This window comes from Marmota marmota, unplaced genomic scaffold (genome assembly GCF_001458135.2).
Source record: "Marmota marmota marmota unplaced genomic scaffold, marMar, whole genome shotgun sequence".
In the NCBI taxonomy this organism is placed as follows: Eukaryota; Metazoa; Chordata; class Mammalia; order Rodentia; family Sciuridae; genus Marmota; species Marmota marmota.
The window spans coordinates 10812213-10838338 of record NW_025999998.1 but is presented as its reverse complement, the minus strand read 5'-3'; the positions used below and the strand labels follow the sequence as shown (position 1 = coordinate 10838338).

The following is a 26126-nucleotide window of genomic DNA, read 5'->3' as shown; positions in this document are numbered from 1 at the left end:
ATTACATTTGTTTTTAAAACTAATTTTGTTTTTATTTTGAATTACATCAGGGAGGTAGATAGGGGAAATAATTTTTTTTCAAGGTTTAGAGTTTTTAAACCTTAAATAAACTGATCACCACCACCCCCCAAACAGGATCAAGGTACAACTTCTAGCTCCTCACTGTTCTGTTCTTAAGGCCCCTAGGTTGTGGGAAAAGTTGGCAATGCCAAGATATTCTTACAAAATTTGGAATAAGGGCCCCCTTTGTAGATAGGGTACTAAAGGCAGATTTGAGTTGGGCTCTGTCTTCGGGATGGACACAAGCAGTTTACAGTGCAGACATCTACTTTCTCCCAAATCCTAGTGGTGTCCAGTGTTGGAGGACAGGACCGTCATGTACCTCTAAGGGAGTTTTGCTCACAACCACCAGCTAAGGAAAAGGCCCTTTGTCATCAAAACTCTAAACAGCCCTGGTCTTTAATAGACACTGATCTCTGGGAAACAGCTGCCAAATTCCCAGCCCAAGGGAGTTTTCCACATGTCAACAGAGGATCCACCATCCCAGGGAGTGTCCTTGGCTCAGTAGAGAGCAATGCACGCAATGCAGATTGGGAGTCCAGGTTTCAATATCTAAGCAAGAAAAAGGAGGACTGTTGACCCCGTGGGGGTTTTTCCAGGAGGTAATTTACTTAAATGAGTAGACATATGGAAAACCTGTACATGTTTGTTGCTTTCCCAAATTTAATTCTGCTCTGATTTGTGAAAACACAGCTGCACTGAGTTCCTTTCTGCACCACTAGAGGGAAATCTAACCCACTTGACTAGAACTTGTTTCTTCTTAAACAGGAAAAAAAAATGATAATCACAGAACACACATATTAAAGCTAAAGTACTTTAAATACTAAAGTATTTTAAGCACTTTAGTCTTAAAATCCTTTCACCCTTGCCTATATTTTTTAAATTGTTTGAATCTATGGGGGCATAGAGCCTTCTAGAAGAGTATTAGCCAGCTATCCTAACTGGACAGGAGCCTTCACTAAGGAGAAACTGTCCTAACAGACAATCTGAATCCCTTCCAGGTCAGCTTGAGTTTATTTCCTCAAATTACATATTCATTAGCTATGGAGAACAGCTGGTCATCTTTCTCCACCTCGTATTACTTTTTAAATTCCTGAAGACCTCCAGGTCATGCCTCTCTTCCAAGCAAAAATGAGCCAGCTCCCTAACTTGGCCATAGCATTTATAGTCCGATCTTCTCACCACGTGTTTCTTTTCTAAACTCTGTCTGCATCATTCCACCCTCACTGCATAGGTCCAGATTGCAGCAATACAGATTAAATTCTAGGGAGAAAAATGAAGTATTTCCTCATGGTTTTCCTTGCATATATAGCTATTGAGATATTACTGTGTAGGTTTCCTTTTTAAATAACATAGTAATGTTTTTGATATATATTTAGCTACTATGACTCCAAAATGATGCTCACTCTCTCTACCACGTAGATATATATCCACATACATGTAAATATATGCTTTCATCTTGTCATGTGAAAATGGAATCGCTAAGTGAATGTCTTTATATGTGTCACTTCTGAACTCCATTATGTTTCCAACTCTTCCACATCATATATGTTATTTCCACTTTAATTCTATTCTCCAAATTTTTGATCAATCATTCCAGATTCCTTAACTATAAAACATAACCTATAGGCATTTTAAACATTATTCTTTTAATAGTTTCAAAACCAATTCATTGCTGATTCAAATAAGGGAGAGAAAACTAGTCATTTACTACTTTTTATAGGTTTGAAATAACAAAAATATATATTTGGTTTTTGTCCCCAGTTCTTGACACAAATGCAAAACTCTTGAAACTTCCTGAGTGTGCGTGTTTTTTTCGTTATTCATATTCCAAATATACCTGATCTATGTGAACAATGTGATTCTCAGTGGGTCCCTCCATGGCTTCAGATTGATGACTGCCCAAGGATCCACCCAGGTGGTCAGAGAGTTGGAACTTTCAGTCCCATCTCCTGGCCTTCAGGGAGGGAAGAAGGGCTGGAGGCTGAGGTCAACAACCAAGGGCCAATTATTTCATACATATGTAATACAACTCCATTAAAGCCCCCTAAACAACAGGGTCTGGACAGATCAAGAGAGCTCATTGAAAGTCTCCACACTCCCCCATTGGAGGCTTGCCCTCTTCCATTTGACTGATTCTGAGTTCTATTCTTTAAAATAAACTAGTAATAGGAAGTAATCTCCTAATTTCTGGTAAATTGTTCCAGTGAATTATTAAACCTGAAGGAAGGTCATGGGAATGCTGGAATTTGTAGTTGGCCAGGCAGAACTATGGGTACCCTAGGCACCTCATTTGCAGCTGACATCAGTATTGAAGCAGTCTTGTGGAACTGAGCCCTTAACCAGTGGGGTCTGAGTTAGCTCCGGATAGTGTTGTAATTGAACTGAGTTCTTGGACACCCAGTTGATGTCAGAGACTCAAAGAACTGGTTAGGTGAGAAGAAAGCCTTTTAATAATAATACTGAACTAAGGCTCCAAATGTAGGCTTGGACTTAGACCCAGGTAGGAAGAAATTCTTTCTCCTCTGAAACTTAAATGTAACTATGGACATCAAAGATTTCATTATAAGAAAGACCTATTTTGACCCTCCAGTGGGTCTAAATCCCTCACTCAACTTCTTTGCCTGCTCTGGGGGCTATTGGAATGATAAGAAAATAGGTACGTGTGAACTATCCAGAATGGAGCCCTGTAGATTATAGGTACCTTAATAATGGCAATTTATTTTATTCAGTCCCCCCCCCATTACAGTACGGAAGCCTGACAACAATACCAAGGTTCACACTGAATACAGAATATTCCAGTTTCCCATGTAACATAATCAGTCAAGGGCATTCCAAAGTACTTAATAATACTCAACCTTTCATTAATTTGGCAAAATTCTACTGTACATTTACCATATGCCAGCTGTTATTGGTATACTCATCACCTGGTATACTGCTGGTCCAAGAGCCACACTTTGAATAACAAACAGTTAGATGAGCTGCCAAGTCCTAGCAGCAGGACTTTGTATTCAGAACTATAGAATGAGGGATGCCAGTTTCTAGTGTCTCCACAGGTTGGTTGTACCCAGTCCTATTGTTTCTGGTTACCTGTGAATTTAAAGCCTTTTGGCTTATCCCTTTTTTTCAAATTACTACCAGTTGCTTTGAGAGCTCATTGAAGGTCTCCTTATTTCCACTGTTCAGTTTTGCATGTGTCAGGTGGTGCTGCCTATGGGACACACAAGTGGAGTCCAAGAGGCAGTGGAGATCCAAGTCTACAGAACAGAGACCAACCTGTGGAGACACTAGAAACTGATGTCACTCATTCTACAGTTCTGAATAGAAAGTCCTGCTGCTAGGACTTGGCAGTTCATCTAACTCTTTGTTATTCAAAGTGTGGCTCCTGGACCAGCAGTATACCATCACCTGGCAGCTTGTGAAATGCAGAGCCTATGGCCTCCTCACACTTAAGTCAGAATAGCACTTTAGCAAGATCCCCAGGTATTTTGTATGTAATTAAGGTTTGAGAAGCCCTGGTTTAATTAGAATCAGAAGTCCCACTTCAGAATAATTAAAGTGGAATTTCCAGGAGTGGGGGACCTAGGCCTGGATATTTCCATCAATCTCTTCAAAAGGTTCTGATGTGCAGTCTGGGCTGAGAACCACTGATCTCTTTTACTCTTTCCATGTTCTCTCTTCTTCAGAAACCCATCTCTAGAGAGATGTGCAGTTCTACAATAGGATGAAGGCATGTAACTCAAACATGCTTTATTGGGAACAGTCTGGACGTATTCACAGTGCCCTCCCTCAGTCTCAAAGGTATCCTGTTTTCCATAGCAAATTATGTATTCTACCTTCATGAAATTAAATGGCTCTGTGCTTTCCATTTCTGGATTGTTAAGTCATAATAAGAACAGGTAGAACAAGATGGCAGATGCCCTTTGGTTTGACAGAGGAATCAAATATAGAGTGACTTCTGATACTTAGATATTAGTCCTTAAAGTCTTCTAGGTATAAATTCCTCAGTTGCAAGGAAGGTTAGGGAGAATCAGACTTCTCCCAAGAACTGGGGTTTGATGGAGTGTAGTTATATTCTACCATGAAACTATCAAAGCCAATGGTTGATTAGCCTCAAGCTGATTATCAGTTCTGTGATTATCCTATCCCTGAAAAAAAATTCCTTTCCTTTCTCTTTGGATCCTCTATTGTTCATTAGCTACTCTGCCCATGGGCTCCAAAGTACAAGGGAAGACAGTGAATAAAAAGTTAATCTAGTAGTTCCGCTAATAAATTGGGTGGGAAAGATGTACCCAATCCTGCTCTTTCTGGTTACCTGTGAATTTAAAGCCTTTGGCTTATCCCTTTTTTCCAAATTACTTACCAGCTGGTTTGCGAGCTCATTGAAAGTCTCCTTATTTCCAGTAAAATTAATCTTATATTTTTAAAACTATGAAATCTTCTAGGCTATTTCCTTCTTGATTTTCCTAGGACCCAAAATGAGGGCAAAACATCATTTATCTTCTTATCTCCTTCCCTTACCACCATTTCATATTTTTAAAAAATTTTTGATATAGGTAAGAAATTATCTGACATCAACTTATGGCATAATTATTTATGCAAAAAGACACAAATGAAAAGTCCACATGTAGGAGATCCAGGAACATACTGATTATATCACAACTTTTCCTAGTTGAATCACTAGGTTAGTTCTGAATACTTTTGCAAGGCAACGAGTGTAAATGTCTACAACATGCTCTGTTCACATGTGCTTAAGATGTCTGGAAAAGAAATGACTCATGTTCAAAATAAAATAGCCAGATGCTGATAAACCAGCTGAGAGGAATTCTGGCAAAATGACTTGAATGTAGATGGCAATTGAGTTAGGGTGTGCAAACATTAAAAACTACCTGTTGAATTGGAATAAGCTTATCAATGGAATCTCTGCAGATTACAGAGTTACTTTAAAGGGTGTCTGCATGTGTGCATAGGCATAGAGGTAAGAGCAGAGTGGGTGTTTATCCTCTGCTTTCTGGGCTACAAATAAGAACAAGCTGAAAGGGTTGGAAGGATTCTCTCTGCAGCTGAGAAAGCAATACAAGCTAGTCTCTCCCTGTTGGGCCTGGATCAGTAACAACACCAGCAGCTTGAGAACATGTCTTATCTTTGATCTCTGTTAACAGTTAACCAAAGGCCTTTCCTTCCAGAGCTCTTGGGAGGGAGAAGTAGGTGGTCTTATAAAGTTACATTTAAAGGGAGCCCCCAAACACTCCAGTGCATGTGTCTAGGTAAAGCTGTGCAATAATTAACACAGGGAGGCCTGATAAGAGAAGCTTCTTCCTTTTCCTTAGGTGTTTGGATTTCTTTAAAATTTTTACTCTATGTTATCTTGACCTCTGCAATAGGACTTAAGTTGGTGAGTCAATGATGTGCAATATTTTAACAAGAAGTTCTATTTTAATATAACATTTTTAGGTAGTTCATGTGCTAAATATTCTGAGGCACAATTAATTAGGCTTGGGAAAAACTCTAAGTTACTCATGATTAGAAAGCAAAGTAATATCAGAGATCAGAAGAGCAACATCAATGAAGGGACTCCCTAAACATTCAAATTTATAAACACTTTAAGCCAACAAGATGCAATATTTTCAGTAATGGGGAATAAGATGAGCATTATTTAGGTTTTCTTTATCCACACAACCTTCTAAATACAGGCCTTTAGAGTTTTGGGCTTCAAAAATCACTACTTTTTATGCTTTTATGGACCACTTCAGAGAGATACTCATCTGGGTATAGAATTATTTTCATGCATGTCTCCTGGCCTGGGCTTAGGGAGGAGAAGTACATAGAAGTAAGCAAGTATCATAACAATTTACCCTGTGCAAATAGGGAAAAGAATGTTCAGAAAAAATAGCCCTGAGTCAGAATGAGTCAGAGCTGGGGAGGCCAGGAATATCATTCCTCACCCTGTACGTAGCTGTGGACTTCCAGGGCTTGCTTCAAGCTCCCTTCCCAACATGGGATGTAGAAGAGTGCTTTATTCGGAAAGAGAGGGTAAGCCTCCATCTAGCTCTTGCATGATTTGGTACTATCTTGGGCAAAATGTACTTACCAGAAAATTATTTTGGCAGAACATGGCCCCTTCATGGCATGGAGTGCCTGTGATCCTGGGAGGAAGGACCCAGGGCTGAAGCTGGCAATGTGTCCTGCCCACTCATGCTCCCACTGACCCTGGAAACAGCTCTCTGGCCTCTCCTTCCTCATTTGGGATTGTTTTATTCCAGATAAGTCTTTTGGCTATAAGTCTGGTGCAAGGATCTATATAGCACCATTATGGCCAAGTTCCTTGAGATTCTCCAAAGAAAGATAACCATGAAAACACAAATTAACTAAATGAATGACAAAGAAACAGTGTCTTATTCCATCCAAAAGCATATTATAGCTGGAAATTCTGAGCAACTCCACAATGAGAAACAGTATTTTCTCTGTTTCTCTACTTTTCCACAAAGAAGTATATGCAGATATTTCAGCTCAAAGAATCATCTTTTTGAGGATTCTGCAAAACCCAAACTGAAGCATAGACCAAGGAGCCAGGAGCAGTCAACAGCAAAGCGTGATGTTCCCAATATCACAGTGGGTTCTTTTTAGTACTAGTCAATATTGTCTGGTGCTTAATGACTAGGGGAGTGGGGAAACTTATGGTTGAGCTATTTGTGATTACTGAAATGGCCTCAGAGAGGAAGCCAAGGATTGCATCTACACTGTTACTTCCAGGTTATGGTCCAAGAGTTTCCAAAACACTTGGAGATGCATAATTTACACAGGAATAATCAGACATTCAACTAGTTTGACTCTAACTTGAAAAATTTTTAACTTATCTATACAAAGTGCCTTTTCTTAGTATCACCCCAATCAAACTGCAGAACAGTCAAGAGAGCCAAGTTGGGAAATAGTGGTCTGAACTTGTAAATGCTAAAAAGCAATTTTTGGTTTGCCTTCAACTGAAGCTTTCAACATGCCTTTCCACTAAAGACCCATGGAAGATCTTGAAATTTGCTAGGAGTGGTAAGACACATAGTGTGGAGAGAATAGCTCTGCTTTTGTACCTGTGGTTCCTGGTCATGACCGCTGGGATCCCTCTCGTAGCTCTCTGCATACAGCCTGATGGTGGCTCTCACGCCACTGGAGGAACTAAGCCTGAAGATGAGCCGTGATGCATCCGAGAAAATGATCCTCAGGCCCTGAGACCAAAGACATCCAAAATGGATCAGTGAACAAATGATCAAGCAGATGATAAGTAACTCCAACCCACTGTGGCAATCAGCACGAGTCTATGATCTAAAAAACATCAGGGTCATGACAACTGTTCACTGGCTTTGCGTGTTTACTAAAAAGGAACAGTATGGTAAACCTAAATGCTTCTTGAGGTTGTCCACTTGTCTCTTCATTCTATTTCTGTTGCTCTGTGGTTAATGTTGGTGAGGGTTAGGATCAAAACTATAAGCAGATGCTTAAGTTTCCCTGGTCTGGTGATGTGAAAATCAAGAAGAAGTAGGGGTAACAAGATAGGATAGTATTTAATAAATGTTCTTCAAGTCAAAGGGCATCCTTTACAAATCTTCTAGATTCAGGTAGGCAATTTATCCATTTCAGTTAGAAAAATTGTCCATGTTCAGGTGAGGGTTACCCCACATATTGTTAGATGTTGCTTTAAGCATGTCTCTTTGCTTTGTTCTGGGTTTTTTCCTCATTCCCACATTCTTCTGGTAATAGTTGAACCCCACAATGAAATGCTCAGGGCTGCAGCCTCAGCTGAGCGGACGGTGGCTGAGCACACCCTCACCCTTATGGCTCTCTCCTCTCTTCTCACCTCTAAGTCCTGGCTACCAGGATAGGGTAGGAACCTAGCTAGAGCTGCCCAATGTTAGTTCATTTTTGGTTCGGAATGTCCCTACTCTCTATATTTCCTCTTATTTGTGGTAGGGTTATTTAAATATAATGACCATAAGATCACATTTTGACTTCTGCTGAAGGAAATTTGTTCTCCTAAGACAACTGATAAATTATTATTAATAAGCATGTTGACAGAGGCCAGAGAGTGAAAGAGAAAGGAACAAGATGGTGACTTGCTGCTTCTTAAAATGTGAATGTCTTGGGCAACTTTGCTTTAAGCCTTCTCCCTAAACAACTTATCCTTGAAACCTCTGGCCTCGAATTCTGCCTGTTAAAAAAAGTAAGGCATTATTAAAATTGTATCATAACTGCTGCATAAATCTGAGTGCCAACTTCTTACCCCTAGTCCCACCTGATGATACCTGATGGAAGCAGATTATGGTTCCATTTGAGTTGTTTTCTGCTTGTCTAGGTTTAATAAGCATATTTTGTTCCATCCCCAAATAAAAAGCTTTAGTTTCTTTTAGAGAAGTTCAACAAAAACAACAGGGAGCCATCTCCCTTAGTGGCAACCAATTACTCTATTGACTTTGCAAGCAGGGTAATACTGTCCAGGATTCATTCATTTGGAAAACCTTTTAGGGTGGCTTTTATAGACTAGGCCCTGGATTAAGTCCTGGGTATGTGGAGATAAAGACACAGTATATGCTAGTTTATTAAAATAATTAGACACAGTTTTCTTAACTACCTTTTGCTGTTAGAGAAGTAAATGGTCAACAAAATTCCAACTGAAGCAAATGAACAAATTATCTATGATCTGGAAAACATCACATCATATTATATTCAAACTGACAATAAAGCCCCAAAGGTTCCATAGTTGTGTTCACAGTGATGTTTTTACAAACACTTTTGAAGCTGTTATTCACTTTTAATCTTGCATTCCCAATGTCACCCTGTATGGAACTCACCAATATGAAACTCACTGCTCAGGACTATGGCTTACATATTAATTGGTTTAAATAATTCTAAAGCTGAGTCAATAACACATTTATTGTTGCAGATTCTAGATAACTTGGGGCCTCTTCTTCCAGTGATCTTCCAGACACAACCCTTTAAGGTCACTTTCATTATACAATTAACCTCTTAGATCAGTTTATGGCCCCTGAGAGGTATTTAATAATTCAAGTCATAACAAACCATCCATATGTGTTATCTGCTCAAAACAGACTTTACATAATGAAATCATGCTATTTTTTTTCTTGAGGATATTCATAATAACTTTGGTTATGCTACATGCTATACTCATAGAAGACCCTCTGAATCTATATCTGGTAGGCAAGAATAGATTTTTTCCTTGAAAAACTAAAGGAGTAAATAGCAGACATTAGCCCACCAGAGATAGTTCAACATCTTCTCTCTTTCGTAGGAAACCAACCATGAGATCTAAACTGAGAATCCATGTTGTTTAGGAGATCATTTCAGGTGAAGAATATCATAGTTCTTCTTCTCCATAAGGAATGTCAGGTTTTTAAAATATGATGTTTTTTAAACACAGGCTATTCTTGTGTTTCAAAAAATCCCAGAACTATGTCCTTAATGTGTGATTAGTTGAAAAGGATTGCTTTGAGATCTGCATGTTCCTTACATGAGCCTCATGGATCGTGCAACCCAAACAAGAGCTATGTTCTTTCCAGTGTGAATCACCACCTGCTATCCATTATGCTATGGGGCAAAAGTCATCACTAACCAAGACTTGTCAGGTTTCTAACTCTTAATTTCAACAAAGTATTAATCATATAATTTGCCTTTATTTTTTAGGTTACAGCAGGGGTTGGCAATGTACTAATTATAAGTGGAATTTGACCTGCCACCTGTTTCTACAAATAAGTTTCAGTGGAACTCAACCATGCCCAATCAGTTATATATTGCCTGTGGTTGCTTTTGTGCCACAAGAGCAGAGATGAACAGTTGTGACAGAGGGCATCTGGGCCACAAGGCCTAAATGTACTACCTATCCCTTTACTTCAACATTTGCTATCTCCTGGTGTAAACCATAACATTATCCACAGCATAGAATATTTAGCTTTCAACCCTACACCAGACAATAGAAAATATAACTATCTGCCTTATCAAAATCTCAATAGAGAGAAATTGTGTGCTGAAGTCCGGCTGGGCAAAATAACCGGGAGGTGACAAGCAACTTGAAGGTTGAAGCAGGAACTGCTTTATTGCGGGGGAACTCAGCGGGAACTGAGCGGGAACCCAAGGTAGCGGGAACCGCTTTATTGCGGGACAGCAGAGGTATATATACCTAACTGATTACACACAGCTTGGCTCAATTAGCATCATCTAGACACAGCAATCAGCCAATAAGGAATCCCCACCATCTAAATGGCTCGGCAGTGTTGCTTCACAAACCACTCCTCCTGGCAAACTGCCAGGCGCTATCTTGATTTGATTTACTGTCCCCAACATTGTGTTCATGACAAATTTATCAGGGTATCCATTTCCTCCATTTCCAGATGTTCCACCTTCTAGCCATAAGTTCATCTGGATATATTTGGCCCCAATCAACTTCTGATCACCTATGCTTGACAGAAATGAATTTATTAAATTGCATTTTAGTTTTGTATTCTCACTTTTATTGTGTAGTGCTGCAAGGCACTGTCTTATAAAGTCCATTTTCATAGTAACTATAGGAAGATTGTTAGAGACTGTATGAAGCTTCATGTAAGACATTTCCTCAAGAGCCAAGTGTTAGAAAAGCCTTTCTTTTCCTGAGGAACTGATCTTCCTTTTCTTTCTGATGACAAGTACTTTGTAATTAACCATATTTCCCTTTTCAATATGGCTGCCAGGATACTTAATGCTAAGTTTGAGGTTCAGTACAAGTGGATCCTTATGACTTGCATAACTGTGAGTTTTTCTTCTTCTTTTCTTGACTCTCTAATTTGTATATTCCCTAGTCTTGATTTCTGTTTCTTATTTACATTCTAATAACTTCATTATGTTTTTGCTGCCACAAATCCTCTTGAAGAACAGAGTCCTACAGTAGATGAATAAAATGAGTTCCCCTTGCAGCCTTAACCCTAAAATGTTGGAATTTGCTCAGTTTTGTCTTTGAGTCTTTCCTTCACTGACATGTTCTGGGAGGGCAGAACCTTGCTTACCTCCACTTTACCTGCCTAATCTAGCACAATACCTGGCACACAATAGGTCTTCCAAAAACACTTGTTGAATAAACATCACTGCATGTTCAATACCAGGTATGAACACACCAGGGGCCCCACCAAGGCAGTCTCTGAAGGCCTCCCTCCACTTTTAGCAAGGGCCCACAGGCCAAATGAAAACACATTCCTCATGGTGAATTGGAACAAATGTACCCACCCCTGAAGGATAGTTGTGGAAAATAAAATTATAGAAATTATGTGGCATATCATTATGGGAGCTTCTCTAGTGTATCTTCCCATTCTTCATTTCTCAAAATATTCTGAAACAAAGCTGGGGCTTGAAAAACACAATGAAGTTGAGTCTAGGTAGCTTCCCATTACTGGTTTCACAATCTTGGACAAATTACAAACTTTGCTGCACCCTGGAATTAGCCAGGAGGATCTTTTAAAAAATGGTGGTGCCAAGCTCTTGCTCTCACCCCAGGCACTGTGGTTTAAGTTGTATGGGGAAGGGGTATAAAAGGGCCCTTCAGTTCTGGCCCAGCATTTCCCTTCCTCCTGAGTGCCTGTGGTGTGTGCCTCAGTGATGGGTAGGCTTTTCCCACCCTGGATTTCTTGCAGTGAGGAATGGTGTTAAAGGAACCCTGTCACATGCAGCCGCTGCCGCACAATTACCCTCCAGTCTGCTTCCAGTAGTAATTACTGCAATTCTTTTTTTAAAAATCCCCTCAGATTTTTCTACTCTTTGATTTACTATTCATGGACAGTTTGAAAATAGTACAGGAATAGCAAGTAGATAAACCAGGCTAGGACTCCAACGTGGCCACTTATTAGCTGGTGGTCTTGAGTAAGTCATGTAAGTTCTTCCCCCTTAGTTTTCTAAAAATCAAAGGAAAAATAACTTAGCTTGTTGAGTTTCTGTGAGCATCAGATTAGGAAATGTTTTGGCAAAGTTGCTTCAAAAAGTTATCAATCACTGTACAAATATTATGATTCTTCCTTTACTAAACTTTTAATGAAAATGGTGCTGTGCTCCAAGTTTTCCAAGCTTCCAGATTTGGCGCATACTGCTAACTAAAGCCTTAACACTGATGGTTTATGATGCAATGGTGCATACTTACTTTAAATTAGGCAGAATTAAGATCAATTTCACTTAGGAACGTTGTCATGCCCTCTGAAATCACTGCTGACCTCACAGATCTCTTCCCCTTTTTCTTCTCTATATCTGCCCCTGAACTGGCTTTTTTGACAATAAAGATCTTGAAGCAATGGACCCTGACCTCCATAATTGGCCAATTTAGACCCTGAAGTTCCTGAAAGAAGGAACTTTGTGTCATCCAGGCCACAACTTTAAAGAAAAAGAGTTTCAAAAAAACATGTTCAATGAAACATGTTTAGTGAACAGAGGACCTAGGACTTCAGCCTACGTTTTCTGACTTCAGGTTTGTGATCTGATGTTGGTCCACATGAAACTGCTGAAGTTCATCCATGGCCCTTCGTGTGAAATTGTTTGAACAGTATCTCATATGTTTTGTATGGTCCCCAAAGCTGGCTCAAAGCCTTACGTAGAGTAAGTATCTGATAAACGTTTGATAAATGAATGTTAGGGTTTTTGTTGTTTGGTTTTTTAAGCCCTTGTGTAAATCAATGCAGAGAAATCTGCAAGTTGCTAAATACATGCAGTGCTGCCAGATGTTAGTTTGGAGACTCAGGACATGTTGCAGCCAGGCGGGAAGGAGGAACTGTACATTACCAACAGTTATTTGGCAGCATCTGACCTAGTCAAATACCGATGTAGGATGAATTCCAGGGGGAAACAGCATATGGCTCTGAAATCTGGTACAATGTCACTTATACAGTCAGTTGGCCACACCAGGCATGTGAACCTGGAGACAGGACAGCCTTGGAAAAGAGAGATTCTGTGAGCTTAATTCAGATATTTTCTCCCACAGGAAATCCCAAACGATTTATCTGGAAAGCTTCAAGGTGAAAATATTGCTATGTAACATCTGAACTATATTTTGTAGAAGAAAGCATGCAGCCCACAAAGCAGGGGATTTGGATTGAACAGACATATCTCTACACACACACACACACACACACACACTACATAGAATTGCCCATTTTTCTTTGTTTAAGTCATAGAATTAAAAGTGAGCATGAGTTCAAACGTAGCTGAGCAAGGGAGTAGCTAGTCCATGCAGTACCTTCATATGAATTACAAAAAGGTGTCTCCCCTGGGTCAAAAAGCATCTTTCCTCTTAGCTAGACTGGATTTCAGTAATTCTTCTGTATTAGACCAAGTGCCTTTGTGCAGTGCACTAACTGCACCTTCATACCCAACCGCCCTGCTCTAAGCTAGAGAAGATTTTTGTAAATGTTTTTCTTTTTTGTCACAACTGTCCAGCTAACTTGGGGTTAACATTTAGAAAGACATATTTGAGGAAATCAAAGATCTTTTAAAATGTTCTTTTAAAACCTATACCTAGCAAAAAACAAACAAACAAAAAAAACTTTATATGATGAGAGGGCTACTGAGGAAATAAAGACTTAAAACTTATTCCTCATCAAGACTTCCACGGTCAGATATGGAGCAATAGAAGTAGGTCACACACATTCTATTTTCCCACCAAAATGACTGCTGATCCCTGTTCACACAACACCTGCCCCAGTTCTGGGATATATTGGATTCAGAAGCCCTTGACCTGGATGACAGCATAGCTTCCTCTCTTAGTTCCTGTGATAGTTTGCAGCTTTTTCCTTTTATATTTGTATTTCCTGGTGATGGTTACCCTCTTGACTACACAGACATGTTAGCATTTTAGTAGGAAGTAACTGATTGCAGAAGGTTTAGATAGTTACTAAGATAGTCCCTGAACAATCAATTTAGGCCAAGAGAAGGTAATTCATTACGACTCCAATTAATCAGAAACAGGGGAATGAGGACTTCCCAATTAACCAGAAACAGCATCTCCATCACTCCATTTTCAAATCAGTCAGTGGGTCATTATAAAGTTCTGATTATGTGTTTGACCCTTAAAGGATAAATAGAAAAATCTCAGTGATAGTGGCTATTAGAAAAATATTTTTAATCCATGGTTTTCAAGATGTCATACCAAGAGGCATATTAGGACAATACATAACCTAATTTTCTTTATTTACCACAACTACAGGTTTGCAGAGTAAGCAATTGAGTAGAGAATTATAACCATAGCTATCATAACATGCTCTGAGGATGCCTATAGGAAATCCTGGCTCTTTATCTGGAAAGCTGAACAACCACACATTAGCCACATTCAATTGTGGAAAAGTAGGTAGTCTGATAAGATGGTTTCACCTGGGCCAGCTCCTACTTATTGTTCCAGGCACAATTTAACTATCACCTCTCCATAAAGAGCTTTCTAGAATCCTGGTCTAGATTAGTTTCCCCTGAAATGCATACCCAAATAAATTCTTTCTTAGCGATACTGTTCAATAAACTTGATAGCAATTACAAGTTTAATATCAATTTGTTTTCCTTGCTAAACTGAATGCAGAGGGCAGGAATCTCATCTATTCTGTATGCTATGGATCCTCAATGCAAGAGGGCAGACTGTCTCATAATGTTTGGTAAGCAAAGGCAGGCTGCTCAGCTCATGGTGGCTGGGAATGAGAGCAAGTGAAGTGCCAGGAACAAAATATAATTTTTGATAAGCACTATGTCATTTATAAGACATAAATGAGTCAAACTTCACCATGTTATCCTAAGTTAGAAAAGGAATATATATATTTATTACACATTTTTCTACATCACAATTTGCAACAGAAAATGAATTTTTTAAACCCACATTCATGCATTCAATATGCATGCGGTGATTATCATCCCATGTCCTAAACATTTCTGGTTTTGAACACAGAAGAGCTTTATCAGGGTACTAACTTTTGGATTTAACTAAACTCAATGTGGACTAATCAGTGTGACTGAAATGACTTCCAAAGTTCTGCTTCCAGATGCATAAACCACACTCCAGCAAATGGAGCATGATAAAGACAATGATAAATTATCACTGTGCCATCTCTGACTTGGTTCATTGATTAGGATGTGATCAAAGTTGAGGGCTTACAGGTGTGCATCACTGCACCCAGTTTATTTGTTTATTTATTTTTTAGTTGTTGATGGATCTTTATTTTATTTATCTATTTTTTGATTAGTTCCACATGACAGTACAATGATCTTGACATATCATACATTGGTGCACGCCTGTAATCCCAGTGGTTTGGGAGGCTGAGGCAGGAGGATCATGAATTCAAAGTCAGCCTCAGCAACCTCACGAGGCCCTAAGCAACTCAGTGAGACTCTGACTCTAAATAAAATACAAAATAGGGCTGGGAATGTGGCTCAGTGGTTGAGTGCCTGAGTTCAATCCCCATACCAAATAAAATAAAATAAAATAAAATTTATAAATAAATAAATAAAACAAAGTTGAGGGCTGATGGTTGACCAGTTAAGCCTGAAGAGGGAAGACTTCAGCCTTGGAGACCCAGACTCCCCAGCTGACCTCACTTAGTGTTCATTATAGGATGATGACATCTCAGTGAGCTTCTCTGCATTGCTGCCCAGGGTTTGGTGGCAACAAGGTACATGTTAAAACACCATGTGCTAAAACTAAAATGTGATTTTCAGACTGCCAACTTACTTTCTTTATGATTTCCAAGTAGTGAAATTAAAAATTGCAGACACCTTACTGCATATTAAAACAACTCCAAAAGCAAACAGACTTTAGCATAGTCTTCAAAGTGTGCTTTTTTGTTTGAACTCATTTCAAATGGTTCTTTTTTTCCAGGGTGAGAACATCAGAATGTTTCCATGCGGGCTGCATAACTTGAAGAGGTATTAATATGCCCAGAGTTAGCCTGACATAATCAAATTGGACTTGGTTTTCCACATCAGCTAACTGGCATGCATTTATTTTCATCAGGTTTTTAAATATCAGCTGAACTGTTACTTTGCAAATGCCTTTAGCACTAGTGGGATTTCATTTTTGAGCTTGCTAAATAGAAAGACAGGAGTTGGACTAGTCATGGAAAGAGACTCAATTACTTCAGTTTTGCTTGCGAAGTATCAAGGTTTCTCATTTCAAAGCAAATTTTCAAATGTAAGTTATAGTTCTGGATTGATGCCATTATGGTGACACTAGGCCATCTCTCAGTGTGACACCACTTCTATCAGCCTGTCCTTCATTCACAACAACGGGACTAGAGGGTTCCTTCTGTAAGAGCTGGGTAAGTCTCACAATTGTGGGTGTTGAGCAGAAATTCTAGGACTTAGGCTCCAAGTAGGAGGTGAGAAGGTGTGTTAGTCAGCTTTTCGTTGCTGTGACCAAAATACCTGACAAGAACAACTTTGAGGAGGAAAAGTTTATTTTGGGCTCAGTTTAAGAGGTTCAGTCCATGGTTAGCCAACTCCATTGCTCTGTGCCTGAGGTGAACTAGAACATGATGGAAGAAGAGTGTGTCAAAGGCAGGCTGCTCAGCTGTTGGTGGCTGGGAATGAGAGCAAGTGAAGTGCCAGGGACAACATATAAACTCTGAGGTCAATTCCCCAGTGACATGACCAACCTGCCTACAGTTACTACTCAACTGATGAATAAATAATTTGAAAAGAATGGACAGTATTCTTTTCAAATTATTTATTCATCAGATGGGTTCATTTACTAATTAAGTTATAGCTGTCATGAGATCTAACCATTTCACTCCTGAATATTCCTGCATTGCCTGTCAAATAAGCTTATTGGGGTGCACCTCATAGACTAACCATAACATTCCACCTCTGACCCCCAAAAGCTCATGTCTATCTCACAATGCAAAAAGCATTTAGTTCATCTCCAAAAGTCCTACAGTCTTAACAGTTCCAGCATCACCCAGAAGTCCAAGTCCAAAGTCTCCTCTGAGACTCAAGGGAAGCTCTTGGCTGCGAGCCCCTATAAACATCAAAGCAAGATACATATATCAAGTATATATCAGAACAGAGTTAATATGTCCATTCCAAAAGGAAGGAATAGGGGCATAGAAAGAAGGGATGGGAGCAAAACAAGACCTAAACACAGCTGGACAAACCACTCCTATAGCTCCATGTCCAGCAGCTAGGGCACATGTTGGTGAGATGTGATCTCTAAAGGAATTAGACAGCCATGCCCCTTTGACTTTTCTGGTTGCTGCCCACAGGGCCTCTCTCTTCAACTGGCTCCGTGTGCCACCAGCAGCTTTTCTTGGCAGACATTCCTCTTTGCTGGCATCTCTTAATCCTTGGGGTCTACATTTTAGCTTTGGCTCCCTTCTCAGAGTTTCACCCAGGGGCTACCTGAAGGTATTTTAACCTTGCTACATTTTGGCCCCTCAGATCTCTTTTGGAAATCTCAGTAGAAGCTTCTATGATCTCCTAACTTCAGTACCCTGCATTCCTGCAGAACCAGCATCCAGCATTGTGTGGACAATGCCAAGGTCTGCAGCCAGTTTAAGCAGTAAGTTAGCTCCCCCCCGCCCTGGGGCTGCAGCTATAGTGGCCTCTGAGTTCCAGAGCAGCCAAGTATAGTGACACAAATCCTGGGCAAACAATTTTCTAGCCTTTCCCCCTTGTGAGCAGGGCACCCCCATTGTTTCTTCTCAAAGGAATTTTAATTTTTATACCCTTGAGCCTGTCATGAAGGTGGTCTTGCTGATTCCTGAAATAACTTGTAACTTTTCTATTGTTTCTGCACAAAGAACTTAGCTTCTCTTCAGTGGTGATAATCTCTTTATTAACCACAAGTTCCTTGGCCCTGATATTACATGTGCTTCTTTTTTGACCCAACTAAAAGTTTTAAAAATCTTTACTCTTTGCTTTTTGCTCCTAATTTTCACAGTAAACCTTGCTGAAATCTTCCAGGATATCTATGCCATGGTGAGAGTGCTATACTGTCTTGAAATTTCCTCCTCTGGATTAATTTGTTCACCACCTTTAAATTCAGCCTCATAGAAAATCTTAAGACATGGGCAAAATGTAAACAAGTTCTTTGCCAGAACGTAACACATGTAGCCTCCAGTTCCATTTCCAATAGATTCCCCAGACCCATCTGAAATCTCCTGAGCACAGTCATTATTGTGTATATTTTTACTGGCATTTTAGTCTTCTGAAATCCTAGAAGAATCACCCATTAAGTTCTGCTTACAACATTTTAAGATTTTTCCAGCCTGAATCTCCAAACTTTTCCAAATTCCTCCTACAAACCAGTTCCAAAGGCTTCTGAATCATGTGGTCAGATTAGTTGCAGCAACAATCCCAGACCTAGGATAAATTTCTGTGTTAGTCAGCTTTTTGTTGCTGTGATCAAAATACCTGACAAGAGCAAAAAAAAGTTTAGAGGAGAAAAAAAAATTTATTTTGGGCTCACAGTTGCAAATGTTTAGTCTATGATCAGCTCATTTTTGTTGTTGTTGTTCTGGGCTGGAGGTGAGGCAGAACATCATGGCAGAAGGGCATGAGAAAAACTACTCAGCTTGTGGCATCCAGGAAGCAGTGAGAGCAAGCGAGGTGCCAGGAACAAAACATAAGCCCCAAAGGTATACCCCACCTGCCTATAATTACCACCCAATATTATCAATCCATCAAATGAATAAATCCACTGATTAGGTTACAGCTATAATCTAGTCATTTCACCTCTGAAAATTCCTACATTGTCTATCACATGAGCTCATTGGGGAACACCTCATATACAAAGCACAACAGGAGGAGATAATGATAAGCCGCCATCTTGGTATTGATAATGTTTCTTTGCAAACTGATGGTGGAGGGAAGAGAGACCCTGCCTGGCACAAAGGAAACTCAGAATGTCTGTACAATTGATTCACCCTTGAAGAAAGGTTGCCCTTTAGGCCACATGGGAGTTTCCTAACCTTTCGTATCTTTTTCATCTTGTTACAAGGCATACCCTGGGAACTTCTTAAAGTTGTCGTAAGTTTGATCAAACTGTTATCCTACTTTCATAGAAGCTATTGGCTTATTTTTCCCACTCATTTTGAGGATCAACCACTCATTCAGATTTTACCTGAGAATATACAGTGATATACCCTCATGGAAACAAAGAAATATAATGGAATCAAGCCTTGTTAAACTGCTATTTCTAAATCAATCTCTCTTGGACCCATGGAACACATGGGTCAACTCCTCTCTGGCTCCCCACATCACCAACATATCGGACACTTGGAGGCAGCCGTGGCAAATGCCATGAAACCCAGAAAGCCCCAGTATGGCTGGAAAGATCCCTAGGAACACACATTGGGGGTTGAATACTTCAGGGTTTCCTTCCTGCTCCTTGGATGACCCTCACCGGGTCTCACAGGATAGCCTTCTCTAAACGTCTCCGCAGCAGTGGGGTTGAGCGGGGCTTATCACCTGGACAGAATTTTAATTTCATTTTTGTTGGAGAAGCATTTCTGTCTTATCTCTAGAGTTGTATATGAAACAGCCTTTTTTTCCATGAGCTGTTTCCTGACTCTGACCTCAGATTAAGGACAAAAGAGAGACTAAGCTGCCTTAAAAAACCTTTCCCTTTCTGCATCAGAGTGTGTGTATGTGTTGGTGGTGGCAGGCAGGGGGAGTTCTCTGGGGAAGACAGAGAAATGTAAGTTTGAATCAATGCACAGATGAGTCAGAAACTAAAGAGTTCTTCTCATATCTTCACATGACAACTTGCAAAGTTGTATATTTCCCCCTGCTTTTCTTATCATATGTAGTTCATTAAATGCCAAAATCTTTCTTTCCCAAGGATGCTATTTTAACAAACTAATTTTAGTTAAGTACTTACTCCTATTTGTTATATGCCAAAAATGTATATGTATTATTTCATTTAATTCTCCAAATGGCTATATGAACTGGCCCCAATTATTATTGCTATCTCCTCAGATAAGGAAAAGATGGCACAGGGAGGTTGAATGACTTGCCTGAGAGGAACAAGGGGATGGAAGAGTTGAGACACATAGCCAAGACTTCCCGACTTTAAACCTGCACTCTTAGATGTTGCTCATAAACATTGTGGTAGCACCCTAAGGCACAGGATGCTCTGCAGCAGAATGTTGTGCTTTGAGATCATTTCTTGACAAAACAGGAATATTAAAACATTGTTTAAAAAATTGTTGCTGAAAATCCTTCTGTTGTGTACTTTTTTTTTCCACCAGTAGGTAGAATAGAAACTAAACAAGAGGCAATTGGGAATCTCCCACTACTTTGAGACTTTTAAATCTGAATCTCAAATTTAACTGTGAAATATTTTAAGGATAGAATAAACAAAAGAATTTGGGGGAATATTTTCCAACAATATGGCATATTGAAGACAATTTTCAAAAACATATACATGTTACTTGTGTGTCTAAGGGAGAAGAGGAAAATAAGAGAGCAGAAGAGAGAAATTTACCCTTTCATTCTTTCCTCACACTAATCAAGTCAAGGATTCTATAAGGGGAAGGAACTAATATTTCCTGAGCACTGACTAGGTGCCTGCCACTGTACCTGTGACTTTCTAGAACATTCTCTTCAAACTTTCTCTATTATCCTTCATGATAATTATTACCTTCAACCTTCAAGTTGAAGTTCAGAGAAGTAGTGTGCCCCAAATCACAAATCTAGAGAGTGACAAAGCCAACCTGTCTGATTGCAATACAGTAGAATATTGAATAAATAGGTCCAGAGCAATCAGTCTCCCATAACTAGCATAGACCTTGTGGTCTCCTGTTTCCTCTGGGTTGAGAGGCATCTGTCTGTTTCCTTATGGAGATTAAATTTCCTTCTATCTGAATTTTAAAATAATCCATAATTTTATATGTTGTCTTGAAGTATGCTAAGAAACCAAAATAACAAGACTTAGCAAAGGTATGGGAAAACAGAAACCCTCATATACTGCAGTGGAAATACTCAAATTAATTATGCTGATGCCCACACAATTTTATAAATATAGAAATCATGAAAGTATACCGCTTAAATGGGTTAATTGTATAGTAGGTAAATTATATCTCAATAAAGCTTTTATATATGTATATAAAAACTGTACTATGAAAAAATTAAAATTATATATTTGGTAAATTCTTGTCAATGAATGTGCCACAGTAATGTATAACTACTTTGAAATGATCATAGTAAATTCAGATGTCTTTTAGGTTTCTATAGTCAAAAATTGTGCTCATTTGCACAATATTACCTATAGTGTACCCAGACTTACTATCCCTGGAATTGAATGCTGATGCTACGACACCCCACACGGCCTCTCTATGCAGTGTACCCTTGTGTAGCCAACAGGATCAACAGTGGTGAAAAGAATCATCTGTGACTGGCTGATCATGGAGATGCTGCTGGTGTTAACTGACTCCTCAACACTCTCACTGAACCAAACCCAGACTGCAGAGAAGCTCCAGTGTGACTCAGGGCCACCAGCCAATGAGGATGTCACTAGGGTCCTGAAATCTGGAGTGAAGAACAACAAAAAGGTCCTGATAACACTTATCTATTTACAGTCATATTTCCAATCAGATGAAGGAGTATGGAAAGGAAAAAAAATCAATAAATTCCAGAGTAAAAATGGAAACCAATCTCCATGGGGGCGGAGACAAAGGGGAGTGGAATAAACTGATGTCAGAACTCGAGGTCGGGTTGTGAAATTAGCCTGATGTGAATGGTTACAGAACATCCTGGGGGAAAAGTATCTAAATACTGATTGTACTGAGGAAGATAAAAGGTAGAGTGATATTGGATCAAACATAAAAACAAATCAGCTCAACACACAAGCTTCTCATGAGCAGATAAAGTCCAGAACCTGGCACTGAGTAGACCCATCCCTCCAAGGGACAGTTTCCAAGTTTTCCTCATCAGTGAACAAAACCTCCCGAGGATACTTCAGAAAGCACATATTTTATGTCTCTTGAATCCTGCAGTAACAAAAACAAAGTGAGCCTTGAATTTGGGGGAAGTTTGTCCAGAAAACCCTGTATAAAATGGAAATGGGCACGTGGTACACAACTGGAAAATCCACATCTAAATACAGGCTCAGAGATGCCAGCTAGGCTCCCAACTTTCCAAAGATTGATTCACTGATGTTTTTTCAGAGCAAATGCATTCCAGTCCTTGAATAAAACACACCACAAATATAAAAATGTATTAGGGACTTTTTATACAAAGGATAGCTAAGAGCTTTTGTGTATTTGATTACATTCTATTTCTAAAATAATTCTGTGAGGTAAGCATTCTACAGATGAGGAAGAAACGATGGCCCCAAGAAATTAAGCAACTTTCTGAAAGTCACAACAAGTAGGTGGCAGGAGGTGATGCTGAGGCTCCTAGTTCCTTATCCATGATTTTCTCTACTATCCTTATCTTTCCAAAGTGAGATGACAATCAGTTTGTTGGGCCATCAGAGGGCTTCTATAATGAAAGACTGATATTTTCATGGAGATAAAAGACCACTATAAAACTAAGTAGACCCGAGAGAGTACCAAGAGAATAGCAAGAAGGTATGTGGATTCATTGCAAGTTGGGGGATCATATGACAAGGAGGATATCAGAAATTCTAGTCAAATTAAAATACAAGTAACTACATTATATCTAGTCCCCAAAGGCCTGCAGTTTCTGCCTGATTTTATTGTCTATACTTATGAAGAATATATAAAAAGTTAAGATTTTTAGGAATTTGGGGACTACACTTCTCTTAACATTACTCAGGGTGTATAAATTACAAAAATTAATGCCTATAATGTGCTCTCAGAGGGGCCAATATTTGCCATAGCCAACAAATAAACAAAACTGAACAGATAAATAATTATAATAACTATCAATGTTTTTTACACATTTCGTAAAGAGGAGTCCACAATAGAAGTTGTCGTTGATTTCGGTAGTTATCTACTAGAATCATTCACAACCACAAACCTTCCTTTGGGGGGAGGGGTTCTGGGCAAATTTTCCAACTGTTTCTTTCCTAGGAGGGGTGCCAAATCCATCTGACTAAGCTCCTGTGAGTCCCCAATGACATAAGGCAATAGAAGGTGAAACATCCCTGCACTCCTGGGTCCCAAGGACAGCGTTCTTGAGCTCTGAGTAACTTCTCTACAGCTAATACCAGTAATGGCCACAGCAGATGAAGACCTTGAGGCTGCAAACATCAGAGAAGGAAATGCTGGGTCTGTGCCTATCTGAGGCATTGGCCCATCAGTTAACAAGTGGACAGAATACTGGACAGAGAGGGTGCATGTTCTGATTCCCCTCTGCCACTAACTAGTGAGGTGACCTTCACCAAGGCTGCCTCTGTCCTGGTTGCAGAGAACTAATGTATACAATAAAGAGCTTGGAACAGATCAGCCCCAAACACCCCTTCAGTTCTAGGACATCCTGGCCACCATCTCTGCCAGGTTGTTTTACTGATTCTCTAGCAAGTACCTGTTTCTTGGTCACGGTGCCATCCACAGGGTCCACGTATTCAAAGCTGTCTGTCTTCGCCACACTGTAGATGTGGCTCCCCACGGCAAACTGCTGGCCAATGAAGGACTTGTCTGTGACCAGGGCCTCCAGGTCCCTCATGATATAATATGTCGCCTTGGGCTCCAGCCCTTCATAGTCAAACCTAGTGAGGGAAGGCAGGGCACAGGATGAACAAACACCCCATCAGAGAACCGACCACCGGGTGGACCCCTCAAGCTCGTCTAATCCTGGGTTCTGATTTCAGGAAAGGAAAGCACAGAAGAACACCCTCAATCGGTCTCCCATTTGCCTACTGACCTTTTCAATCCAGTCCCCACAAAGTGGCCAGAATGGCCTTACAATAGTCAAATCATGTCACCCCTTTTCCTTAACTCACTCCTGACACACTTATCATCTTGAGAACAAAACTCAAAACCACAGCCCGAGTGGATCTGCTGTGGGATCCACACTTGCCCTACTTGACTTGTTCCACTTTTCACCCTTGTTACTCGCTACAGCCACCATGATCACCTCTCCAGTCTGCAAGGCTCCTTAGCCCTTTCCTTCCTCTGGGCCTTTGCCCTTCCTGTTAGCTCTCTCCACCCCATGTGCTCTTAGACTCCTTCATACCTGGTGCATTCAATAAGCTGTTCCGTCCTCTTCCTTCAGTCTTTCTCTATCTGCTTTTTGAGATACTGGGGCTTGAACCCAAGGGCACTTTACCACTGAACTACATCCCATCTTGCTAAGTTTCCCAGCCTGGCTTTGAACTTACAATCTCTCATCTCAGCCTCCAGAGTTGCTGGGATTACAGGAGTGTGCCATCATATCCTGCTTTTCCTTCAATCTTTAAAACTATTGTCACTTCCAGAAAATGGCCTCTCTGACCATCCCTCCCAAAGAGCTTCTCTCTCCCCTTCTTTCATCATGTCTTACATTTTCTTTTGAGAGTTACACAGTCTGTATTTATCTGGTTGGTTTATTTATCGGTTGTCTGTCTTTATCCACCACAGTGAACTCTAGGAGGGCCCAGACCTTTGCTTTCCTGTTCTCTTTACTTCTGGAATATAGAAGAAGCTATGCTAGCACGCTGGAAGGGAAATGGGAAAAAGGAAAGGAAGGAAGGAAAGAAGCAGGAATCAACGGAGACAGGGGCAAAGTGAATCTCAGAAACATGGAATAAACGTTCCCCTCAAGTTCCCTCAATGTCCCCCCTTTTTTTAAAGAGAGAGAGAGAGAGAGAGAATTTTTTAATATTTATTTTTTAGTTTTCGGTGGTCACAAGATCTTTGTTTTATTTTTATGTGGTGCTGAGGATCGAACCCAGTGCCACGCGCATGCCAGGTGAGCGCGTTACCATTTGAGCCACATCCCCAGCCCCCTCAGTCCCCCTTCTACTGGCCACTGTCAACAGCAACACATTTCAAGGAACAAAACCTTTAAATAGAGGATTCCTTCTGGAGTCAGCTCAAACAAGGAAAATTGAGCTATTTTCTCAGATACAACTTCAGGATTCATATTAGTTAAACTGAAATTGTTTTATTATTTCCACCCTGCCAAGAAAATTGTCTGGCTTAGAAATCATTGTGTTTCACAAACACCTTTCAACTTATCATTTGCTGGGGTTGAAAGAAATGTTTATCTTTCACTCTACCTATTCCCTCCGCCCTTTTTTTTTTTTTATCTCTGTGATCTTTTTGGATAGAAACCTAAAACATAATTCAACATCCTATGAGAAATTAAATCCCCCTTGCATATTATTCTCTAATATGGTATTTGTTATGAAAAAAGTGATTATCATGTAAGCACTTGGCCACAAACATGAACTATATTATAAATACACTTATCATTAACACCATTTCTTCAAAACACTACAGAAACCTACATAATCATTCCACAAATGATGAGGAACACATCTCTGACTCGAAGCAATCTCATTAAGCTAGAGGTTGGCAAACATAATGTATTTTATCTAATTGAACTTTTTAGAAGAGCTTCATACAATAGTAAAATTTCATGTGCTGATTAACCCCCCAAAATCCCACAAGAATGAAGGGGCTAAGGCACTTGTTAGGAATACTGACAAGTAAAACAATTCCCTCCTGTCTTGAGAATCCTTATTTGAGGTTGCAATGAATAATTTGAGATGATGCAGGCTGTCATAGACCTTCTTCTTGACTAAATAGGAACCCAGAATATTGTGGTGTTGTCTACATTTCTCAGAACATTGCCATCTCTTTGACTTTAATAAATATTACCACAGTCTTCTTTATTCTCTGATATTTATCTAAGTAAATGGCTTCTTGAGAGAAGAAACAATCACCTTATAAGGCTAAAGTCTAAAGCTCTCTTTCTGTCCCTTAAGCTCTGGAAATACAACTAAACTCCAAAGTAGTTAACTATTCAAGAGTAAAACAAAATGAGTCACAATCTATGTTTTTAATAGACAGAATCTCTAAGACTACCCCCAAATTTCCTCCCTCTACCCTGTGTTCTCCACAGTTAACATTCTTTCTTACCACTCCTGCCCCTAAACCATGGCTTGGTACTAGGTTCACACACCCAGCAAG

At 39.8% G+C, this 26126-nt stretch overlaps 1 protein-coding gene across 1 annotated transcript in view; it reads right to left on the bottom strand.

The window, feature by feature from the left end:
- The window catches only part of Pgm5 (phosphoglucomutase 5), a 174382-nt gene that overhangs the window by 24279 nt on the left and 123977 nt on the right, over nucleotides 1-26126 (bottom strand). Inside the window, exons 9-10 of the mRNA XM_015492902.2 lie at nucleotides 23536-23719; nucleotides 7146-7280 (exon numbers count right to left, since the gene is read on the bottom strand). Of these exons, the coding sequence (XP_015348388.1) occupies nucleotides 7146-7280; nucleotides 23536-23719 (319 nt within the window). The remainder of the gene's footprint in view (nucleotides 1-7145; nucleotides 7281-23535; nucleotides 23720-26126) is intronic.